The sequence below is a fragment of the Amblyomma maculatum genome, chromosome 3, assembly GCF_055883805.1.
Source record: "Amblyomma maculatum isolate TAMU_Amacu chromosome 3, ASM5588380v1, whole genome shotgun sequence".
NCBI classification, from domain to species: Eukaryota; Metazoa; Arthropoda; class Arachnida; order Ixodida; family Ixodidae; genus Amblyomma; species Amblyomma maculatum.
Window position 1 is genome coordinate 175,032,413 of NC_139346.1, and position 24,380 is coordinate 175,056,792.

Here is a 24,380-nt window from a genome sequence, read left to right on the forward strand (position 1 = left end):
TGAGAAAAGAGACGTATTTCCCAAACAAGTTCATGTCGCGAGACGACGTCTCGGAAGCGCTAGGTAGCTTAACGGAACCGAGTTTGTGTAGGCACGAACGTGAGCTCACGCGAGCTGTCGTTAGTTGCATCGCGAGGTTACGTCAAGGTGATATACGTTCCCAAGCCGGCATGAACAATCTATTCCACCGCGTAGCCGGAGCTCCGTTTTCCGGCAACTCTATTAATACTCACTTGGGCACCCGAGATGGGCACCCGACGGAAGAGCAAAAGAGTGTGCGCGTCGCGAGAAAACCCGAAAACCGAAGTGGAGAGCACGAAAAATCCAAGACGCGGATGAAGAAGCAGTCATTTCATAGCGCAGCGGGATATCCTTCGCCACACGACCACGCAAAGAGAGTGCGCTAATGGCGAAAGGCCCTGCGCTCCTTCACCGCAATGCGCAGGTGCTAGTAGGTGGAGCTACCCACCGTAAGCACCACGAACTCGGAAGCTATAGTGCGACACCGGAACGTTACGGGGATGATGAAGAGCTGTACCGTGTCCTCTGAGTTGTCGACTATGCCTCAGAATACACTGTACCCAGGGCTTGTATGTACGTTAACTTCACGTATCAAGGGCTCCCACGCACCCCAACCGACTCCGAAAGTGGAGATGAAAAGTGGCCCGTTAGAAACGGCTGTTTGCTCAGGCCGCGGTCGTTATTACACAGCCTCGACCACTACGCAGCGCAGTTCTCGCAGCAGCTGCCCAGGATGGTTTTGCTAAGACAGGCTGCTCCGTTGCGCCACACAGCCTAATACGCGGACGCAGCGGAACGACCTTGAGAGGAATACGGAGGCGGCAGCGTGAAAAAGGACACACCACATCAGCTACTATAACCGCGGCGGCGGCTCGGTTGGCCAACGCTGGCCCAGACGAGCGATGCGCTAAGGAAGGAAAGTGCTACGCAAGTAGCACATACAGCGTCGGCGACGCGCTGACGCGACGCGAATGCCGCCGACGAAGAAAGCCCCGGAACAGTGCGGAGAAGAGCGAGACAACCCGTAGTTACTTTGCATCCGCCCCTCCCAGCGAGACACTTCTGACGCCGCTTCACCGTCGGCGTCTCTGCGTCTGCACACCGCGTTCGGCCGTGAGTTGTTCGTCGCTCGTGTGTGTGGGCGCGCACCAGGTGGACGAAGAAGAGGAAGGGAAAGAGGATACAGGAAGTCGTGCCCATCGTGAGGATATGGCGCTCGCGCACCTATCTCCGTTTCGAAACATTTGTGGTACACGCACATACATACAGACGACGCACGCGTCCGCATGCCTGGAGCCTATACGAGGAAGCTGACACGAGGCGCGAGGGGTATAATGTAAGAAGCGTGCTTAAGAAGTGCGCCGCCGTCGGATTGCGCGGTAGGCGGTGATCGAGCGTCGAGATCATTTTGGAAAGAAAGAAGCTCGGCGCTGTTATTAATAACGATGCCAGAGGGCCTTGCTAATCGCGCACATATACCGACCAGATATGGTGGGCGTAGCCGGAGGGGAATTTACTCTATTGTCACGGTATCGACAGGGAATTAGGAGTCACAGAGCTTACAGTGCGCGACTGTAATAGTTTTAATCAGACACTATAACTGCCTGAACAGTCGGGCACACTGAAAAGGCTCATTTACTAAAGCAAGAGCGAACCTCTCCAGTTCACTGGGCAAAACGTGCCGCGCCTCGAGATAAACTTTTCTAGATTCTACGAACAAACCGATTTAACGAACACGTTTCGACGCATGCGCAGAGGCAGGTGGCGACAGAACAGAATGTTTTCTCTATATAACCGAATTTTCAGCCAGTCAAAAAAGCACGAGGCAATGTGGCAGTCCTGTATTAAACCAGACCCGAGTCTGTGGAACGAGAGAACTAATTCGCTTCGCTCTCACTCGCTCGACCTTTTACAGTCAGACCAGTATTGCAAATCGTTTTACTTAGAACCAACAGCTGTTCGCGACTGGCAGTATCCTTGGCATGGCGGTTAAAACAAGTCATTAACCAGCGCGTTTCAAAGCATGGACATCGCCTTCGCGAAGTCCTTCATTTTCGGGCCGTAGCGAACGCTTTATTGATGGCGGCGTCCTCGCGCTACCTGCAGTCAAACACACGGCGTCCGCTGCACGGGCTCGCAAGGCGAATGCAAATGAGCCGCCAGACGAGGCGCCGCTAGCGTCAAGCCTCATCGTGACGAGCCGCAAGGCAATCGACGTCCCGCCACTGGCCGCGACCCTGCCACGATCGTCACGTACGCGTCTCCCGCCATGGACGGAAGTTTAGGGGAAGTTTATAGTTCAGATAAGGAAAAAGGATCTCTTCTGAGCCATTAGGCAAACCAGATCAGTAGAAATGTGCAGAGCAAAGGGAGCGTCGATGTTTCATCCACTGGAATCCGAACGTGTAACGAGATAACGGAGGAGTCGTTAATTCTTACAGTCCGTAGTCGACTAAACCGGACGCAAAAGCGGTCGCGTAACGCCCATAGAAGTGTAGTAGCTGCCTTGAAAACCCGCAAATCAGTGCAAGCCAATCCAAGCCAAGTCATGAGAAGGAAGAAGAGAAAGCCAGGAGGAGAAGTAGTGGAAGAAGAAGGCAAAGAAGATGGAGTAGAAAATGTAGGAACGTCATGGCTCTCGCCCAAAGGGGTTCTCTCGCCCAATGTTTAAACTTAAACCGCAGCCTATCGTTAAGGCAGCTTCGTTTCTTTCTTTCTTTTTTTTGTTTTTTCAAACCTGCATACCGCAATCTTTCATCCACGACTGCGCATAACCGATATTCTGCGACATGCCAAGGCCATTCCAAGGTTGCAAAATTTGTCCTACAATTTCATTCATTTCTCCCTGCTTGCTGAGGTTTAACTTTGCACGAAAGAAGCCAGGGGTGGTTTTATGAGAAACTCATTGAGGGAGTGGTCCTATATTGAACAAATCACTTTTGAAGCGAAAAGCTTCACTAGGCTAGTCAGAAACTCTGAGTCTCGCGTGTGCTCCGTCGTTAGAAACACGTATAAAGCCCCGCTTTAACCAAGCCGTATGAACGTGCCTTAGTGGCCTATATGGGTAACGTGAATGCAAGGGTCCTGGCAGGCTGAGTCTGACATAACTGTCCCATGTGAAACGAGAGACCCAAGTTGAGTTGGCAACGTCTACCAGGGGACCACGGTCATGGACACGGACACGGCACACAGCGACGAGCGGTTAAACCTGGCATAGTATTGCTTTCGCAATAAAAGCCATAGCTGCGCATGCGCAAACCACGTGACGTCACAGGAGAGGCGCAGCTCGTCGGAGCCGCCGCTGCCGCCGCCGCGACTCCCCCGGTTGACCTTTAGCCGGTGCCGGGTGCTTTCACCGGGCTGTGTTTATGTCTATAAAGAAGTGTAACGGTGATGATGATGTGGAATTGAAATAAGTTTAATCTTATGTGATGTACGGCTGTAATCAATGTTTCAGGGTGATGATAAGCCATGGAATATCTATAAGGTGCAGCCGTGAAGAATAAGGTAAGCTACAACTACGCCAAGGAACCACAAGCTAAACCATGGCATCGGCGAAGCTTTTCGCTTCTGATATCCAGGCTTAACCAAGCTAAGCCACCACCAATATTTTTAACTGTTTTCTCGAAAATACAGCCACCAGCGTCCTTCGCCCACCGGCGGGTGGATATCGCATTTGGACGGCGACGAAATGTCAGTGTATATATAAAAAAAGGAAGAAACAGGAAAACACGTGTGATCTAAATTAATTTAGAGCCTTCCACTTCGGCGTCTCTGTGCCTAGTACGGGCTACCACTTGCCGCTTCACGTTGTTAAACCCCAGACGTGCCAACAGACTGCAATGACATCTAATGGTGATGAAATCACGCACTCATCGTCTTTCCCCTTTCCCTGTGCCCTCTCTCTTTCTTTCTTCGACCGGGGAGAGGAGGGGTGAAGGAGAATTTTTAGAAACAGCGACAGTTTGCGAAAACAAAAAATGCTCTTAGATGCAAGGCAGTGGGTTCCTGCTCGCTCTAGCTGAGACAGTACAAAGAGAGTGCCGGTGATTCCGCAGAAATTGTGAATGAGCGCCAAGAACTCGAGGGCGGCGTAGCCTGCTTCACGTATTCGTATATGCAAGCATACGCTCCCCTCTTGGGAGCGGCGGCTGCGGTGCGTCAAAACTCGTCCGTGCGATGACAGTGGTGAGAGACTCGGCGGGCGAGTCCTGAAGACAGGAAAGGAACAAGTTCAAGGCCCTGCCCTCGTGATGCGAGCGGGCGAGGCCAAGCGATGAGACCGTCGTCGTTGCGACGACCACGGCGACGATAGGCGCGGCTCCCGTAATCTCAGCGAATTCCTACGCGTTCCCTTCGCTACCGCCGGCCTGCAACATGCTGCCGCTGATATGAAGCGCTCCATCTGCTGTAGTTCCGTGCAGGACCGCTAGGGCACCTCCGTACCGATACCGAGGGACCGAGCTAGGTGCCCCCACTCGCCCGAGCGGAAAAAGTCAGAGCACGCTCAACAATTAGCGGACCGGTGATAGATGAGAGCGTGTGCTTTGAATAAGAACGCCCCGTATTTCTTTCAACTGTGCATTTTTAAAGCCACCCTGATCTTAATTCAATTAGAAGGATACTGTCTCTGTCCCGTGTAACCACGCCTACATGCGAATTTATCGTGTAGAAGTGGGTCTTTCTTGCTCCCATAATTTAGTATACGTGCCCATATTTCTCATATTAGGGCTACCCATTGTAAAGTGTCGATGTCAATGAGCAGAAATAAATTTGAAGGTTGCGCGCGAGCCTGTGCACGCCTTCACAGTCTGCGAGGAACTTGTCAGAGTGAACCGAGAGTAATTATGTGCTGTGCATGGTACGAAACGCGTGTCCGTCGCAACTCGCGTACTCAGAAAAGAGCGGGCATCACTCAGCCTGCGTGCATTCCCAGCACTGATTTACACAATCTCTCACTCAGCTGCCCGTAGCCACCATTCGCCTGTACTCGTGCTTCAGGTCGCATATACGCTTGACAGCCACAGTACTTGAGTTCTACGCGTTCTATGAAGAAGATACTTAATGCCATGGTAGAAGTAGATTACCGTTTTGAAGCGCTCCACTACAGCGGTGACACAACGCATGCCGTTATTAGCTCTGCTTCGATGTATAAATAAAAGCAACGGAGTCAAGGCTGTAGTTCTCAGCCTGATGAGATGGGAGAGGGCGCATTTAGAAAGAAAGGATCGTGTTTATGCTGGCTAGCCTGTTTCCGGTCTAGTAGACGCTATTCCGTTTGGCAGGGCCAGTTTGAACAGACACGGACGTAGGGAGACAAACGGGGCATATCGATGCTTATGCACCGGTTTCTGGATCCGAAGTATAAATTTGTGTTGGCGGTTAAGCAGGAGCGAACTTTCTGCGCTGTTTCTTTTGTAGCTTACAAGCTTTGGTTGCTCTTTTTTTTTTTTTTTTATGAGCCCTCCTGCCGGGGTGTTTCAATATGCCACGCCCCAACCTATATACGCACACCCGACCCCGACGAGACCGGAAATTGAACCCGCGACCTCTCTCGGGGCTTCACAGTTGCGGCGGGAAGCCCTCCTCCGCGCCTGGCGGATGCGCTCTCACGGTGCCTTGCTGAGTTTTCCGCACCGAGTCATCGCGTGTCTCCAGTCATGAAATAAACATGAGCTAGCTAGGAGCTCGCACATGGCCTCATAGAGTCGTCGACGGCGTTTTCGACTGAGCGGAGTGGTGTGTCGTCAATTTCTGTCACGACTCTCTAGCTTACAGCGCCGTGATTTCCGCGCGCAGACTCATGGGAGAATGTCAGCGGAGTTGAGAACTTAGTTCCCAAGCTGCATGCGGGACCACAGACCTCGGCGGCCATGATTTAAACTGTTCAATTGTGACGGATAAAAGACGGCATAAAAAGAATTCTAGGGGCACTTTGGATCACTAAACTGCGATGAGGCGAAAGCCTCTATCGCGGCGGTGGTCCAAAGCTTTCCACTACGGCACCTCTTTCTTTGTTTTCTCTCCCACCTTTGTGATGACGTGATAGCGTTAAGCTACCAGCCAGCATATAAAGCGCCGCTTTAACTGAGCAGTATGAACATGCCTGCGTGGCGTAGGGATAAGCTGGATGCAAAGGTTTTGGCAGGCTGATTGTGTTATCACCCTTCCATATGAAAGGAGAGGCCCGAGTTGGCAAATCCTGCCAAACGTAATGTAAGGAATCCTTACGTTCAGTTAGTGCTTGGCCATATCAGCTGCCAGCTACCAACTCCCACTTCTTCTTCTTCTTCTTCTTCTTCTTCTTCTTCTTCTTCTTCTTCTTCTTCTTCTTCTTCTTCTTCTTCTTCTTCTTCTTATTATTATTATTATTATTATTATTATTATTATTATTATTATTATTATTATCATTATTCTAGTCTTTGGATTATAACGAAAGGAAGGTCACCGCGAGTATGAGCGCTTAAAGGCTTTCGCCTTAATAACACAGTAAAGCCACACTGCTAGCGCCCCTGACCACTGCCCTGATTCGTAGTACCACCTCCCTACGATAATAAGCGTTGTAGTCATCGGTGCAGCCAAAGAAATACAGTCATCGGTACAGCCGGAGGATCCTGTCGTCTGGTTTATACACTGGTGGCACACTATGTTTTACAATTTAATTTTTAACTTCAAGCAAATTGCGCTTACTTTAACAGCGACTGTGGGTTGTGCCGGGGTTAAAAACTAAGAAAAAAAAATGAGAATGGTTCAACGCTGCTGAACCGAATGTGGAGCGAAAGCATTAGCTGCGGGTGACCGAGCGTTCTTCGTCTTCTGATGATGCTGATGCTGATGCTGATGCGGCCCTTTCTATCGGGGGATCACAAAGTTCTGGATCAGGCCAGGAGAGAAATTTAACAATCTTCTCTGTTGCGCCACCAGTCCTCGAGGCGGCGCTTTGTCGTCTCCACTGCCCTCATGATTACCCTAGTCTCTTCGGGTAGTGACGTCGACTGTAGACCGAGTGCTGTCAAAAGCGCCTCCGTTGGTGTTGTCGCTGTTGTAGTGGGGGCGGGTCGCAGTTCTGGGTACTCGATCACTACATGTTGGATGGTCTCGTCGGCCGCGCCGCACCTGGGGCACCGGGTATCCAAGCCCTCGGTGTATTTGGCTCGTATTGTCCTTGTGCGCAGCACGCCGCTCCGGGCCTCGCAAAGCAGCCCGCTACCTCGTGTGTTGTCGTAGAGGTTTTCTTTAGTGATGGTATGCTTGGCACTGGAGTATACCGCCAGAGAGGCCTTCGCCTGTGTTTCTCTGAGCCATCTCTCTGTTTCCGCTTCCCGAACCTGGTTGCGGATCTTCTTTCTCCACGTAGGTCGGGGTACCTCTGACAGGCCAGGCCGGCTTGCGGAATTCCGTACTTTTCGGCCAGCCTCCGAGTTCGGAGCATCCACTTGGTGTTGGAGCATTTAAATACTATCTACTTGTATACCTCCCTGGACCATCTACCATCGGGCAGAGCACTCAGGCGATGCTGCATGGCAAGTTTGGCAGTGGTCTCACGCGCTTCAAAGGACGACCATCCGAGGTCGCCCTGTACGGCCTCGTTCGTGACATATCCGGACTCCCAGCGCAAGGCGGCCAGCCTCAGGTTGGCGGACCTCGAGGGCCCCCCGTGTAGCTGAAGAGATGCACAGTACGGAGTTTCCGTAGGTGAGCCCAGGTACGGCCACCAACTTCCACAGGGCCCTAACAACCTCGAAACGGCTGAACGTCCACAGCGCCCTGGAGCCAAGGAGCGCTCTCCTCGCCAATGCCTTGGCGCGGAGCTTTGTTTCATATTCCTTCAGATACGCTCTCTCAGCAGTGAGTTCGACGCCGAGGTACTTGTATACCGTTGTCCAGGTAATCTCGGTTCCCTGGAGCCGCATGGTTGGCTTCTCGCCTCCTGATTTAATACTATTGGGCTCCTTCTCCTTCTTCGTCGTCGTCTTCTTCTCGATCTTCTTCGTCTTCATCTTCTTCGTCATCTTCGCAGCTGTTCAAGGTCATTCGTGACCGCGGCCACGGACTACACGACGTGCCGAAACCTGGCGTAATGTTGCTTTTACAACAAAAGTGTAAAGAACAACAGCGGCAGCAAGGCTTCAGAGAAGCAAATCTAATGTGTAAAGACGTATTTACTCTCGTCACTTCCACGCGCGCTTGTGAACTTGCTGCACAAGGTGATATTTTTTTCAACAGTCGTCCAATTCACGCAAGAAGGGTGCCATCGCCCTTACGCTGGGAAAGGGAGACCAATCAGACGCCTGCTCTGCTGATGGTTTCTAATCAAGTTCGAGCTTGTCTTTTTCAGCTGAACCAACTTTTGTCAATGTCCTTGCCTGGCCGGTTTGTTCCGCTCAAGGCGCACTGTCGAAAATGGCAGAGCGAACGACGGTACACGCCAAACGGGTAGTTTGTTATTTAGGGCACTGTCATTCTACGTTCGCTTCGTTAGCTCGCTCATTCGAAGTCGAAGACCCGTTGCAAACTGGGCGAAATTGTCGGTCACGCCTGTTCCGAAACGTCGTACTTCGCACTTTAGTGGGGGGAAACGGAAGAGGGCCAATTGGCTAACAAGAGTTCAAAATGTCGGAATGCAAGGAGTTGGTCTATACGACTGTGCGATGCGCGACTATGCTGTGATGCCTTGACCTGTATGGTAACTCACCGCACGAGACAATTCAAAGTAAGCCTCTTTAATGCCAGGAACTGCTTCCGCACGCTATGCAAAGATTGCATGGTATCTCGAATCACATTCGTATAGCTTGTTCAGTAGAATAAAACATAGCGGTTAGGTACAGTATACCTTCGCTTCACGTAATATGTACCATCCTTCCTCCCCTCGCCTCTCATTTCAACGGTAAACCTTCGAAAGAACAGATAATAAATGTCTGTGTCCGAAACCGAAAATAACCCAGCGACCAGGTTGTTCCAAGAGGGCTATGCAGAAGCGAATATCGCTCGACTACTAACGACGACTTAACCACCCTGTGCGTGATTGGCTGCCCATAAATGCTTATTTTTGGGAAACACTTAAGTCCGAGTAGCCTCTGACGCAACCTCGGTTTGGGTCAGCCCCAAGTTCCCAGAGTAAACTGATACCAACGCTTGCGTGTATATAGATGATAGGCAACGAGTGTGGGCGCACTGGGACTCACCGTGACAGTCGAAGCCGTCTCCCTCGTATCCGGGGAAGCAGGAGCAGTAGAAGCTGCCCATGGTATTCGTGCAGTGAGCGAACACGTCGCACGGCCTGTACTTGCACTCGTTTTCGTCTGCAAGGGAGAAGGAGGAGGAGGTTGACTCTCGGGTGAACTTTTTCGCTTGAGGCACATAAATATGCAAACTACAGAGGAGCACCAAAACAGAACATAACAAAAAAATGGCACCTTCTGAAACTCTTCCATATGCTTAGAAGCGTTATTCCTTGGCTCCCATGTCGCCAGCCTTTGTAAAAAGTAATGAGGGGCTCTTGCATACCATTCATTTCAAAGGAAGCGCAGGGGGAGAGAGGGAGGGGGGGGGGGTTGAGTTGCTCACACCTTCAAGATATTGAGGCCTCTGAAGGCGTATAGCTAGGCACATAGTGTGGCCCAAGCAGCTTAAAAACAAACGTAGGGAAAATGGGGTACTCGTTATAAGATACACACGAAGGCAAACCTCTCGTTTTTTTATTGTAGGTGTAAATAAAGGCTGAGAAAATCTGTTTAGGAAAACTGAGCGCAACTCTACAACGCCTAGAGCAGATACGATGAAGAAGGCGCTCCTCTGTCGTGTCTTCCCTAGAACAGGCAGAGGGTTCAAGCACTTTACATCGCTAGCATTTACTACCAGATGTCCAGGAGCTTGAGTACGAAGGTAAATGTCACAGTGTTTTTAACTGAAAAGGCGCAATGATAAGTAAACAACTATATCGAGGGATCCCAGGCTCACGAACAGCGGCCCAATATTGGGACTATGTTGGCAATGCATTGGTCCAGTGATTGCCCAACATTGCCACACAGTACCAAGATTGGGCCAATGGCTGCTTGGGATAAAGACGTATTTATCCTCAAATATCTGCATGCAGATGAAGCGAGCGTCCATTCCGATGAACGGTAACGGTAACGGTAACAATATGCGTGCGTGTGCAAACTTAACGGAGTCCTTTTTCCTCACCTGGCATCTCGCAGCCCTTTCCCCCGTAACCGTCGTTGCAGTAGCACAGATTGTCCAGGCAGGCACCGTTCGTACACCGGGGCATCTTGGGATGGCAGTGATCTGCGGAGGGAGGAAAAAAAGAAACAAAGGATGAAGTTCACACGCGGTTTGCACTGACACAGTAACATGTTTTGCGGCACTCGGCAGACCTATGCCTGTGCAGTGGGAGAATGCCAAGATGCAAATTCAGCCCAGTTCGACTGCTAACAATGCGGGCGCAAGACTATACTCTAGAAATTCAAACGCACCATAGAGACAAGGAACGACAGAAGTGGTTGCGTACAGAATGTGTTCGTTATTGTTTTTTGCTTGTAATGTTTTTCCTTTGGCGGATACGCACGTCCGAGTCGATATTTCTGGGTGCGACCTCGTACTTGTGGTAGTTCATGGAAAAGGCTAATAGAGTATGCCGTGTCCAGTACTCTCGCCTGTGTCTCCCTTGTGGTCGAAATTTTCAGAACGTAAACCACCCCAAAAGTCAGCCCGTCGAGTCAAAATATTTTCTTGCTAGTACTGAGGTTACGAGGTCTCCGTTGCAACCCCCTGTGCTACAGTTTTATTGAGCAATTCGAAAGAATGAAAGCGATAAAAAAGCGCTCCAAGATAAGAAATAATCTCCGTTATGTTTTTTTTTATTCCATTCATTGACTAACTAATAAATTCAATGGCTCAAACTGTCACGAAATGATCATGCAAAAAGTTACAGCCACTATAACCCGCTTCCATGGTCATATAGATATCATCCCGCCAATGTTGCCAGAAATCAACAAATAATTTGAATAAATATATTGTAATGCTCCATAAACACATGAACAAAAACGTATATTTATACGCCATCTTGCAAGCGTGAGTCCTGCAGTAAAAGGAGCTTTTCAAAGCAATGAAGAAACTTAACGTATTGAAATGAAAAAAAAAAAAAATGCACGTTTATTGAGCAGACACCTTTGTCACTAAGTCCAAGCACCACCTGTGACCTTCACTACCTATACATGCCTCTACAAAATCACCCATCGAAGAACTGAAAGCGTTAAGATGTCTGAGACGTCTACGGGCAATCCATCGTAAACCATTAGCGCTTCCTTCGCGAAACGTTTAGCCGATCGAATCTAGCGCAGAATCAATATTACAGGCATAGTACAGGGGCTGTTCAGAGAAGAGGAAATGGCGGTGGAGAACCAAGACTAGAGTAGCGTGTAAATGGGTTGGCGCCGCCAACTCCCCCCTCCTCCCTCTACCCTTCGTGCATCTCTTCTGCGGTTACCGCACGCCACACATTCGCGATGCCACACGTGGTTATTAAGGAAAGGGTGCAAAAGAGAATCAGCCCATTAGTACCTCCCCTCTTCCTTCATCGTTTTTCCCACTCTTTTTTTTCTACCCTTCACCACCTTCCCTCCCTCACCTTATTTTGGGCCAGCACATGCTTCAGAGAGAGAGGGAGCAACAAGCGGGAAACCAAGCGACAAAGTAAACATTCGCCGGTAATAAGCACCTGCATCTTGACACCGAGGCCAGGGGCGGGCTGTCGCAATCGTTATCCATCGATACGAACACGCTGGCTGACCCGCTCACGCACGCACGCCGAAAGCGCTACCAACCCCTTTTGGGTCCGTGGCCCCAAAGGGTTGGCCGCGCTGAAGACAGTGTGTACGTGGTAGTGGCAATGCTGTGCAGTTGCCTTCCTCACTCCTTCCCATAATAGACCCCGCAGGGCACTACAGATGGGCAGAGTATAGAAAGAAGCCGGGGAAAGAAATTATACCCGTCTGGGGGGTGCCGACAGATGGCGGGTCCCTGCTTCTAATCTAACCTGATTTGCTGACAGCCCTCTGCCTTTTATTTCTTTTTGTTTTCGTTCGCTCCAGCCACTCTTCCCTTCGTAGTATTCGCAGTCTCGATTCTCACCCTTAGAACTCATCTGCGCATGGTGTCAGAGGTATTGAGCCGGACGGAGGGAAATTATTCGAGCAGCCGAGACGATCTGCCTAGCAATGGGTGCATGTCACGTCTGCATCCTGGAATCATTGAAACGGCAGAAAAAAAGAGGGGAGTAGGGAAGTAAGAATAAACATAACAAAAAGCTGACAGGAAAAGAAAAAAAGAGAGCCATAGGAACAGCGTTGCGCGCGTTTACTTGCTGTTGCACGCGAGATGGGGAACTAGCTTGGTAAGCGCATCTTGCCCGAGGCTCTCAAAACAGAGAGGCGCCCTGCCGACGCGGTCACGATGCGTCGCTCGCGTGACCCCATGCGCGATTCTCTGCGGAGACTGGATGCCCTCCTCCGGTATTTTCGCTCCGCGAGGCATGTGGTTATATCCTCTCGGTCTCCTGTTACCCACTCTAGTTACGTGCTACCTACAGGAATCACTGCGTCCGAGCCATTTATTATAGTGAGCGTATACACGGGTAGGTATAGAGTGCAGTTGTCCATTCTCGTTTTCCAGTATGCAAAGGAAAGATGCTGCGGAATGCTCGCACCGTGCCTGCTGATGCCGCAGCAAAGAAATACTCGCTTTCGTTCACGCCATAATGTGTTTAAACGGAACATTCGCGTCCCGCTAGTTAGGAAAGTCTATACGAATGCCGAGCTCAACCTACGCGAAATTCAGCAGATGTACCGCTTGCAACTTTTTCCAGTACAATAACCCTATATGGCGGCTGGCGGACAACACTATCAAAAAAGGAGCTTACTCGGGTTTATAGATAAAAACTGCCTCCGCTACTTTTTAAGGCCTTACTTGCCTCATAAGCGACGTTACCTGCAGGAGGTGCCTGTGAGCAGAAAGTGCGAGCAGCAAAAGGTTCCGTATGAAAATTGCAACGCAACCTTTATTGTACAGCGTCTGGGCTGGTGTCAGACAGTTTAGATTCCCATTCAGCATCCATCATGCTACAGCCAGGTTGGATGCCATTTCGCGTCCGGGATTCGGGCCAACAAGTATGACGTAACCGTTCGTCACACAGTGTTTCAGGTGACGTCATACGATTTCACGTTGCACATAAAGCAGACATCTTTTAGACAAGTTTCGGGCTGTCACGCGAGAGGGATTCGAATTGACGACATATATGTACGTTTAATGCCCCGCCTTTTCTCGACTTTTACTTAACACTCGTGATGCCCCCGTTAGTCGTGCAGCGTTCCGGTGGTGACACTCGATTTTTCGCTGTGCACAACATACAACCGCCAGTCAGGTTGAAGGCTAGCTCGTGAGAGAGATTTCAATCGGCGGCATATAAAAACAGCGTGAGACACTCGATTTCTATTAACTATGCATGTCTCTATTGCGATCAAAGCCGCGTAGCTCTTCATTGTCAACGTTTAATAGTTGAAATCTTTATTTATGCTTAGTGAAAGTTGACATCATTTTTTTACGACGGAGCCGGGGACGTCGACCAGATATGCCCGACAATCACAGGACGCAAAGGGTTCGAGAGTGCGACTGAGTGAAAAGCTGCCGGAAAAAGAAGCGCGGACGGAGTACGTATAACTGAGTCGTGGTGGAGAAATCGACAACGCCTGAGCGATGGAAAGTTAATGATACGCCAGAAGAATGAGTAAATGTACAAGCTGACATCGTGTGGCTACCCCGTATACGACGCTGCCTTCCGGCACGGACGCCTCCTCTCCTCAACGGGCAATTAGGTTACTCGGGGGCAGGAAGACAGCGATTTGGGTGTCACGGCACTCAGAGTATGTAGGCAGCAGTATACGCGCGCTTGCCAATAATGGGTCGCTGACGCTAGTCAAAGGAGACGATGACGGGATAGCAATTTTCCGGGTGCAGTTCGACGAGAACCTCAAATTGTAGACACTGTATACGCGCCGATTAACTTGATATATAAAGTACGCGTCGTGGCGATGGGTATCGCGTAAGGGAAGATCGGACGAGAAAAGCGAACTTGAAAGCGGGTAATTGGCCAGGTACGAATTTATCAACTAACAAAAAGAAAAAAAACAAACAAACAAACAAAGTGAAAGCTTCCATCCTCAAGAATTTCAGCCACAGTCCCCAACACCAAGCAAACGAAATAAGAAAATAGCGAAGTCGGATACTAACCAAGTTAACATCGAGATATCGGCTCATAATTTATCGTCTAAGCTTCCACGCGCTTGGCGCTTGTAAACGAACACCGGCAGGAGAAGTCAAGTCACGTCCGTATGGAAACCTTTAAACTGTCTTACAAGTTTTACTTTGTACGTTCCAGCACTGCCATGTATACCTAGCTAACGCCGGACGCCAGTTTAGGTATAGTGAGCGCCAACAAAAAGAGCTCATCCCATATTCACTCGACGTTGTTTTCCCCGCGTCGTTCGAGCTCGAAATTCGCAAGCACTCACCAGAGTCTTTTCCTTCGCAATACTTAACCAGCCCAACCGGCTTCGAACTTCTGAGCTTGGTCTAGAGCCAACGGGTTGTGCTTAGGCTATGTAATCTCTGGTTAGCGCTTTTCCTCGGCTCGTGCATGCTTCTTCAGCCGTGTGCTTTTTTAACGAACGATAATTAGGGAATAATCTTCCGGTAAATAAACCCTCGAGAAATTGGCCAATTTAAAACCTGACCGCTCGGAATGCCCTGTTTACTATAGAGTGCCGGGGTGATGTTTCTAGTGATACTAAATCGCAAAGGATCGTTTATTTTTGCTCGCTGGCATGTGCACCGAACCATATCATCACCCAATTACCCAAATACGGATGTAATTAGTTTACTAGGGCTAAAAGTTCTTGATCTTCGATGTTCCATCACTTTACTGCCGCAACCTCCTCTTACATATTAAGGAAAGGGGTGGGGTGGTTGTTATCATCGACGTAGCAGGCAATTACCGAGTTTCAGACTGTCCTTTGGAAAGTTACAGAGCTTTATACCGGACTCAAGTGGTAGGGTAACGAAGTCCATACATTTCACCCCAAATACAGTACGCACAATGTTAACACACTCCGCGATGGCAATTTATACCTGCCTATTAGGAGTACGTACTTGGGTCGTCACTGTATAACCGCTTTACATAAACCTACACGAAGCAGAAAAGAAGTTCGTAGAGGTCCGTTTTTATTCTGACGTAATCCTCCTGCCATTTGCTTTTTGTTAGTTAAGGACGTTGTCTGAACGCATCTAAAGGTTGATGCAAGTGCGAGGTACTTTTTGTGTCTGTTTCTCTCAAACGTGTGACTCAATCGATGCCTTGAGTAACATCGCACGACTCCTCATTTACCCCCAGACCCTGGTCAAGTTCAAAGCGCACGAGTCCGACAGTCTAGCGAGCGGAGAAAAACAATCCATTCTAAAACTTCGCATAATATATACACCCGCAGCGAACCATGCTCAGTACTGCGTGCTTTCTCAGAAAAGCTTAGTTTGCCAGGACACGCTGAAAATTCTCGGAACGGCCGCGCAGTTTTGCTTTTCTTTTTAACTCGCATACGCTGTAGTACGAGCACGCATCAACACAAGTAGTGACTCCCAAATGTCAACGCCTTAGGCTTGTCTCACCAGGGGTCTCCACAAACGAGAGGCTTGTCAAAGCTAAAAGAATGAAGGAGGAGGGGGGGGGGGGGGTGTCAGTGACTGCTTAATTCTGCCTTTTCCGCCTTCATTAAACTTTTCTTCAACGCGCAAAACAAACAAATGGAAGGCATATATGCGCGCATACGCCGCTACCTGGTAGAGATGTCGGGATGTGCGCAATTATTTAGGATATGGTGACTGGGAGGAGCTAGGGGTCAGATGTTATGCACAGGAATGGCCCAAAGCCACGGCGTTACAAATAGACCCGGCCCGACGAAGCCGAAATACACAGAAGCACACAGGGAACACGCACAAAGCGAGCGAGCATTCCCGTGAGCGCCCCTTTTTTCGCTCTGTAACCCAATCGCGCACCCAGGTGCCCGTACACAACCAATGTCTATAGCCTGGCGTACTTAAGAGATTCGCCATGTTCCGAACCTCCGTTTCGATATACATATATTTTTTCGTTTTAGTTTCGTTTGATTGTTTTGCCTGGCGAACAAGTCGTGCATCAAGCGGTTGACGTCGCGAGTGCCGCCGCTACCGCAGGCAGTGTTTTTTGTTCTTCTTTTTCTCAGTCATTTTATTTTTCAGCAATCGGAAGGGGTTCTCCGGCGTGTGATTAATCGGGCGGCGAGTGCGCGTTCCTTGCTTTCGCGACCATAAATCGCGGCATAGCGCGCCCCTGGCGGCACTGTGTAGGCTTTCTATAGCTTCCTCCGCGAAGTTCGCCCGGCTTTTGTTAGCGCCGGCAGGACTCCCCACACGAAGATGGACGAACTATTTGCTCTGCGCCCCGCTGAGTTTGCTTGGAAAGATTCGTATCGACGGCATGGGGAAAAGGATCTCTCCTGTCAGAACCAATACTGGCGGGCGTCTTTCCAGAATTTACTTTGCTGTTAGTGATTACGGCACGCCCAGGGTGTCCTCCGGAATTTTTTAGATACGCTGCTCCGGCTTTTCCGCCGTTGAGGGAGAAGTTCGTGAAGATGTTGCAATAGTAGCGTGCGCTGTATTATACGCCCGGAGGTGGAATCTCTAAAGCCGCGACTACAACGTACTTATAATGCGAAAAAAGAAAGAAAGAAGAATATCATCAGGGCTATAGAGACATTTCAGTACCCACGTGGGTTGTACTACGCGTCGAAAAGTGCCTCGCACTTTTATCTAAAATCGCGGTTGCGGGACGACTTCGACGACCGGATAACGGGACGGGAAAGTATGACGTTATCAACTCACACAGGCCTCCACATTTTTTTTAGTTGTCGTTGTTTTGGGGGTTTGAGTCCGAATAAATTTTGACTTTGAATACTTTATTTCAAGTACTCAAGCCTCGCCCATTTAATGTACCTCCCTTTTGTAAATTGTGACGTCAGACTTTACCCTCTCCGCCATCTTCCTACCTGCACGTTCTCTTCGCTGCAAAGAGTGGGTGACTTACCGGCGCGACATCGTGATTAAAATAAAATGAACGGATAAGCAAACGTACTTTCTTCACAGGAAGCCACTCGAGAAAGCTTCCTTACGCTACATGCACAAGTGCAGTGAAAGATGCCTCGCGGGGTGCAGTGGCCTGAGTCTCTTGATCGAATCGCAAGTGAACGACGTGCAATGCGGGCAAGCACTACTCACTCCTGTCGGTGCACTTGAGGTCCCTGGCCAGTTCGTCTGAGCCCTGGAAGCACTGGGGCGCGCCGTCGCATAGCTGTGACAGCTCGAACAACTGAAGCACCTCTGTGGACTCGTTCACTTGGCAGCCGAAGAAGCCGTCCTCCAGGTTGAGCACGAATATCTCCTTCTGCAGGTACGGGCTCGGGAACTTGGGCCGGTACTGGCCGCTCGCCTGGACACGGAGGAAATGACGGAATTTAGGAACATAGCAACGGGAACAGCGCGGCTTTTTACACGAACAATCGCCACAAAGTCAACGGCATGCGAGACGCATCACAGCAGAAGCGAAGGGGCCCTCTAAGCTGCCGGTCGACTCAATATTACGTACCCGATGTTTCGGCCGGAGATGGTCAAATCTAGGCCCCCAGTTTTGCCTCCAACAATTCAGATGATGCGCGCTAAGAGTGCTATTTTCTGTTTGGCATATCCGCACAAACATTTGCTCGTCATTCCACTGCTTACCGTTTTTTTTTTTCGTCCTTTGTTATATCATTTGATCGATTCGTTAAGCACAGATGCAAATGTAGGAGAATGGACCTTGTGTGTGTGTGGGGGGGGGGGGGGGAGGGGGGGAGGGGCTACGTGTTTGCTAAGAGCAAGAACATTGGCCAGTCATCATAGCCGATTGGGCGCGGATCTTATTTCGCGCGAGAAACTGTTGAGTTCACACAGTTGCTTGTTACGTGGCGCGAAAATGGGCAACAATGCAAGCACAAAGACCAAAGAGAAGATCACCTAAAAGCATATTCCCAATGAAGACCTTTGGCAGCAGCACTTGATCTCGCGCCTACCATGAGCAAAAAATTGACCCGGCGCGTTGCTGTCCTTCATAGAACCAAGGAAGCAGGCCGGAAAGTACCAAACAAAGGGTCGTCACCGAGGATGTCGTAAAACATAGAATTTGCGCGAATGCATTGTCGCAGTGGAAGACAGGCAGCAGAACGTAGAGATGAGAAGAAGGCCGCGCAACACTGCGCTACTGATATCCTATTCTCTCTCCCTTCTTTTGCACCGCCTATACTTCTCGGTGGCATTGTAAAGCAAGTACCGAAGCGAAAATCAGCAAGCCAGGGACTAACACCTCCCCCCTCCTCTTTCTCCTCGCCTGGCAGACAACTCTTTGAAATGCAAGGATACGAGCGCGAGCCTTTGACATGCATGCACCGCCGGGGAATGCATATGTTCCACAGGGGCCAGATACCCATGATAGGGAAATAAAGCGAACGGAGGGCGGAGTCGGAGGGGGGCTACAAGAGAGGCAGGAGGATCAGAGGTGGGATTAGCTTCAATCAGATCTTCCTGGCGCCCCGAAGGAAACCTTCGGTGGTCCCGGACTACCACTGCTGCCTTGTAATCTCGGTCGTCGCGCCGCGCCATACATCAAGAGCGTGAGAGGCCGGCCGCCACTGCCTCGAAGGCACTGACCCGAGGCTTAGCATGCGGGCGCCCGTGCAACGAGACGCGGTGACGCCAGTTCTTCCTCCGCTGGTCGTGTAAGCTCATTCTCTGCCCGTACGAATACACGTGACGGTCTATGCAGCTCCCTGTACCAGTCTTCGAGAACGTCTCCGCCGCGAACGCTTGGATGCACTGTTACATAACGTGACCGAAACCGATGTCAGCGGATAAGCGTGCTGAGCTCATTGATTACGCGCAAAAGAGGTTCGCGATTGACGGAAGCGGGCAGGAAAACTTCCGACAGCGGCTGCCCGGTCAAGTGGCTACGCGTGACAACAGCTCTTCCTTCCTTTCATAGCGAGAGCTGCCTGAACGTTTAGAGACGCACGACAACGCTTGCGGTGCCGGTGTTGTTGTCATCAGCCTCTCTGTGACGTCATGACACCGAGTGAGCAACTTGTGGCAATACTATAATTTATTTGTATACGATTACGTTCCCTCACCACAGTCAGCGTTTCTCCTTTGACGACACAACAAGGCACGGACAGTTGAGATGGTACCACATGGAAACATTCAAGCTCCAGAAACACGATTGCCTGAGTCCACCTAAAACAGAGCTCGCATGGACGCGATAAATAGAAAGTTTGAATTAAATGGCACGCTGTCCTGTTATATACCGAAGGGAAGGAAGGTAACGACAGTCATTTTTTTTCAGACTGTGGGAGCAGAAAATCGCTTATAACTCGTCGGAAGTGTTCGTTCGTTTCAGACGCAAAAGAGAGCTTGTTCCTTCCAGCTCGAGTGGTTCACTTTGTGCATCAAGAGATCGCTTAGAACTCGTCGAACTTGGCGCCATTGCATGCGGAGATGTTCGACCTCTAACTCGCACATTTCTCTCCTGAACGACGAAGGGCAGCTGCTAAAAGCACGATTGCATGCTTCCCCGTCGTTCAGGCCAATAACCAATGCCGCCTGCGGTTCGAGACGGAATCACTCGTTTTCGTAGAACCAAGAGCCACGGCGGTCAAACCACAAGAGCCTTTCACTGCGTGGATTCTGTCGGCGATATACCGGCGCCGTAATAGTTTGGAGAGCCGGTCACACCGGAGGGATTACATCTATTACCCTGACGTTAAGACGAAAGTTTTGGGGGGGGATGGCCGGCATGGTTGAAAGTGAAAAGGACCTCATAGAGCACGAGCCGTCCGCCGCCGGTCGGTATTGAATTGATGGCGCCGTACATCACCGCGGCCGCCCATATATGTGCTCTCTTCGTGGCCTACGCTCGCTCACCCGACAGGGCTCCTTCGTTCGCAATGGCAAAGCCTTCGCTCTTTCAGTCTTTTTTTTTTTTTTTGTTCTTTGTTTTTTACCTCGAAGTCATGCAAACTGCTCCTCCCTTCTCCTCTTTAACGTATGTCCATACTTTCTCCGAAAGAACTGACGGCACTTCTTGTCTGAGACAAAACACTTTACTGTCTTTTAGAAAGACAAATCTCCAACTGAGGTTGAGATTGTTGCTGACTATAGGTGGAATTAGCCTTGCGGGTTCTGCTGGAAATTACTCCACCGTAGCGCCACTTTAATAATAAATAGCGTTCACAAAACAGTCACACATAATTACATGTAACAGATAATATTCACTACTTGTGTCACCATCTGGATTCCAGAAAATCTCAAACCTATAAGGTGAAAATCTCCAACTGCGTGGTCTTCACCCCCATAGCTTTAGTCCTGCGCTGTTAGAAAGAATCGCGTTGAAGGGCAAGAGTCGATCTGCGAATGTCTTGAAGAGTTTTAAACACGCCGGTAGGACGTCCACAGATTCAATCTAAAACAATGCTGCACGGGCTTATTGTTAGCATGCGAATACGAATGCCAGTGTCGGCCAAACAAATAGAATAAAACGTAACAGAGTCACTATTATATAATGAATAAACTATACAGAACAGTGATCTCTGGCCTCTGCACGACATCGAAGCCACGCGAACTGAGCATTTATTGCCTGCAAGGATGAGCATATCTTGGGCATTCCATAATAATCAGCGTTAATCGCCTCTAAACAAACCCCATGTGTCGCCCGTTGTTGGATACGCTAGTATTTCTGTTTCTAAGAATGAAGAGGCAGAGAGAGGGAAAACAGCCATATTAGTGCCGCAAATAGTGGCTCTCGAAAGAACCTCTTCGATGAGCGTCAAAGCCATCCGGACTGAATAGTGTCCAATTGCATAGTGGGAGCCCAAATAGGATCAGGAATGCTTTCACGAGACACAGGGGTTGTTCAGAACAGTTTATTTTGCCTTTTCACGCCTTCTAGGATCTAGCAAGGTGATACAAACGACATTTAGTTGATAACTCCATTACTGTTGTGACAGCAATAAATACTATGAAACGTGTTATCTAGTTTAATCTGGTTCCACCAGTTTATCAGTTCCTTCTTGTTGCCTTAGCCGGGAAACGGAGGTAAAGATGGCTTTGTGCATAACGCTTCCTGAAATTCAACACGGCGCTAAGCGCAACTAACTTGTTTTGCAACCGAACAAAGCTGAGTGCAAAAAAACAAATGCACAACCAAAGAACACGCCGGTGTAGCCAGGTGCAAGCACCCTGTAGTTACCATCACAGAAACGAGAAAGCGAGAGCTGCAGCACTAATTCCATGCAAAGACAGCTTTTATATGTTTATAGTGATGATAGAAGTGAAGTAAGCTATCGTGTTATAATGAATTAATATTACTTATTAAATTATTCAAAATTTTCCGCGACGACAGACGTAACCGCCACGTTATAACTGTTGTTGCACTGTATCCTGGTAAAAACGGTATACATCAGCAAGGTGATCATGCTAGGAATCTGCGGCGCGCTCCTGCCGCGCGTGGCCGCCACACAGGGAGGGGCAGACCGGACATGCGCGATAGCAGTGTCAGCAGCACCATCTAGAGAGGCACCGGGGCGCCCCGCTTCTTATCGCGAGACTCACCTAAACCTCCGCCGCAACACATGTCAACCGCAACTAAGGCACTGAGGGGGTGGGGAGGTACAGGGGGAAGCTGCCAATGCGTACGTGTGTACGTGCGCGTTCGACTCCGTCTCGGTGTCATCTATTTGCGCCCAATGACCAGGACCGGACGGCGAACGTGTGACAGGAGAGGCCCTCTTCATTACGCGCGGCGCGCTGCCGCTCCTTCCTGCTCCTTATCTCCCTATGCGTCTTCCCCTCCTCCTTCTTATCGTGCATTTCTTTTTCTTTCCCTACTCCACTGGCCCAGCTCTAACTTGGTCGGTTTGTCTCTCGCTCCCCATCCTTTCTCGTCTCCCATGTTGCGATCCGGCCGCTCGCGTGCGGCTCGCGTGACACCGCTGGACGCCGCGTTTTTTGCCCGTCTAATCTCTTGACACCCTCTGAAGGTTATACCGATTGCTCTTTCGTGTAATCCGCATGCTGTTTCTTTTGTTTTGTTTTCTCTCTTTCTATGTGCTGTTAAAGATTCTTCTTTCTTAGTGCTACTTTTGTTTTTTCTTTCTTAAATTTTAGCCGCCGTAAATGTGATGGGCATGACTGCGCGTTATACTTTCCCTTTATCAATTACGTAGGGTATTCACACTGTTTATTGGCTTTTGAGGCTATTAATTAAATATACGCAGCGCATGGAAGACAAAGTGTCACAAGATTAGGCTTGAGTCTCGCCTTCTGCTTGCACTCGGTTGCGGTTATGAAAGCGAGGGAATGCACTGGCCGAATCACCTTCCACGAACCACCGTATCGAAGCGACAGCAATTACACAGGGGCAGCTAATGAAATTTACGGCTTCGATGAGGTTGTTTTCTGGCGTACAAATTTCCTGCGCGGACGAACAAAGGCACTTCGTGAAACAGTTGGTTATTCGATTAAGGTAAACAAGAAATTTTGCGCAGGGAAGTGTACGTAGTTGTCTTGCGAGGCAAGTAGACCAAGGGAGTCAATTCACTTTCCAGATGGAAAGCTCCTACCTGATAAAGCAATAAGCGTAATTAACTCCATAATTGAACGACATAAGTGGATGTACCGAGCAAAATGTGCTTCAAGAGGGTCACTTTCACGGCAATGAAATGTAAGCCCTTTAAAGTCCCGCAGCCTGAAGTAAAGACGCCCTGAATTGCAGGTTAAGAAATGAGGGAAAGACTGAAAGCTACGAAGGTCAGCCGAGTATGCGACGCTGTCTCTACTGCAGCTTTGTTTAAATCGACAGTAATCTGCACTCACTAAAGCAATGTCCCGTAACCTTTTGTCGCAAGAATGAAAAAAAAAAATAAAAAAATAAAAACAACCTTATTTCTTACAATCGTTTCCTTTATTTTGCTCAGTGAGAACATCGGACTTGCTCTCGTTGACGTTGCATGTATTTATACATTCGAACTTTGCCTAGTAATTAAGATAACGCTATAGACCTCGAAACAACACAAATCATTATCACTACCAGACTAGCTAGCCCGGAAACTAGAATGCTCCTCAAATCATTCTGGTGGCACTTTCACAACGCTGCCAGAAAGAAAGCATGTGCAATGCCTTTACGAACTCCTCAAAGTTGGACACCCGGGACGAAAACTTTAAAAGGATCCGCACAGTTCACTGAGGCGTGTCTCTGCCGAACACAAAAACAAAGCCCCATAGCATTTCAACCGAACCGACTCGCAGCAGCGTCACGCTACAAGAGAACGACGGAAGCGCTATACTTCTCCTCCTTAACTCTCGCGTTCTGTCCCGTTCGGTCACATCCGATTCTCGTTTTTCTTCCATTGAGCCACGGGCGCGGTGGTGCGAGCGACAGCGGTCACGCCACCGCAAGCAGCAGCAGCAGCAGCAGAAGAAGAAGAAGCGACCCAAGCAGCGGGGGAGTATGCAGGGGAGAAGCTCAACGCTCGCTTTTGCTGCTACTGGCTTATTTTCTCTTCGTCTTCTTCGGAGTTGTGCGTGTGTGACAGCGAGTGAACGAGCGCGGTCAGCATGCAGTCAGCGACGCCCGAGAGGTTAAACGACGCGCGCGCGCTCAGGGCGCCACTCAGCCATATCCGGCGGATGGCTTCGAACCCCCTCCTCCTCCATCCTTTCTCACAGACTGGGCCGAGCCGTCGAATCTTCATCTCTTCTCTGCTTCTTCATCCATGGGCGCGTTGCAAACATTCGCTCGCCCCTGCCGAGTCCTCTTCGTTGCAGCCATCTACGGATCTCGAGCTTAGCGAAAAACGTGCATTTCTGCGGAGGCCGCAGCAGCTGGTGCGTCGCCTAAATGGGAGTCGCGTTCACATAGGCCATTCCTTAAGCAGTCTCCGTTCCGACCAATTGACCGTTCGTGAAGGATATTCAGATAAGCGGAGCAGAGAAGAACACGCCCGAAAAAGTCGACCTGAACGTGTCTTATGTACCATCCTGTGATGTATTCCTTGAGCTGCTTTTCTGGACATTGGCTCTCTTGCCAAACATGTGACTACTCGAAGCTGGCTGCATGCAGGCTCCTCGAATACGTTTTAACGTTCATTAATGTAGTCTTAGCTGCTATAATGGCGATATCGAATAGCAAA

At 49.7% G+C, this 24,380-nt stretch overlaps 1 protein-coding gene across 1 annotated transcript in view; it reads right to left on the reverse strand.

Annotated features, from left to right (window-relative positions):
• The window catches only part of LOC146197018 (uncharacterized), a 330,602-nt gene that overhangs the window by 125,566 nt on the left and 180,656 nt on the right, over positions 1-24,380 (reverse strand). The window contains exons 3-5 of the mRNA XM_084598725.1: positions 17,386-17,596; positions 10,207-10,308; positions 9,207-9,323 (exon numbers count right to left, since the gene is read on the reverse strand). Of these exons, the coding sequence (XP_084454851.1) occupies positions 9,207-9,323; positions 10,207-10,308; positions 17,386-17,596 (430 nt within the window). The remainder of the gene's footprint in view (positions 1-9,206; positions 9,324-10,206; positions 10,309-17,385; positions 17,597-24,380) is intronic.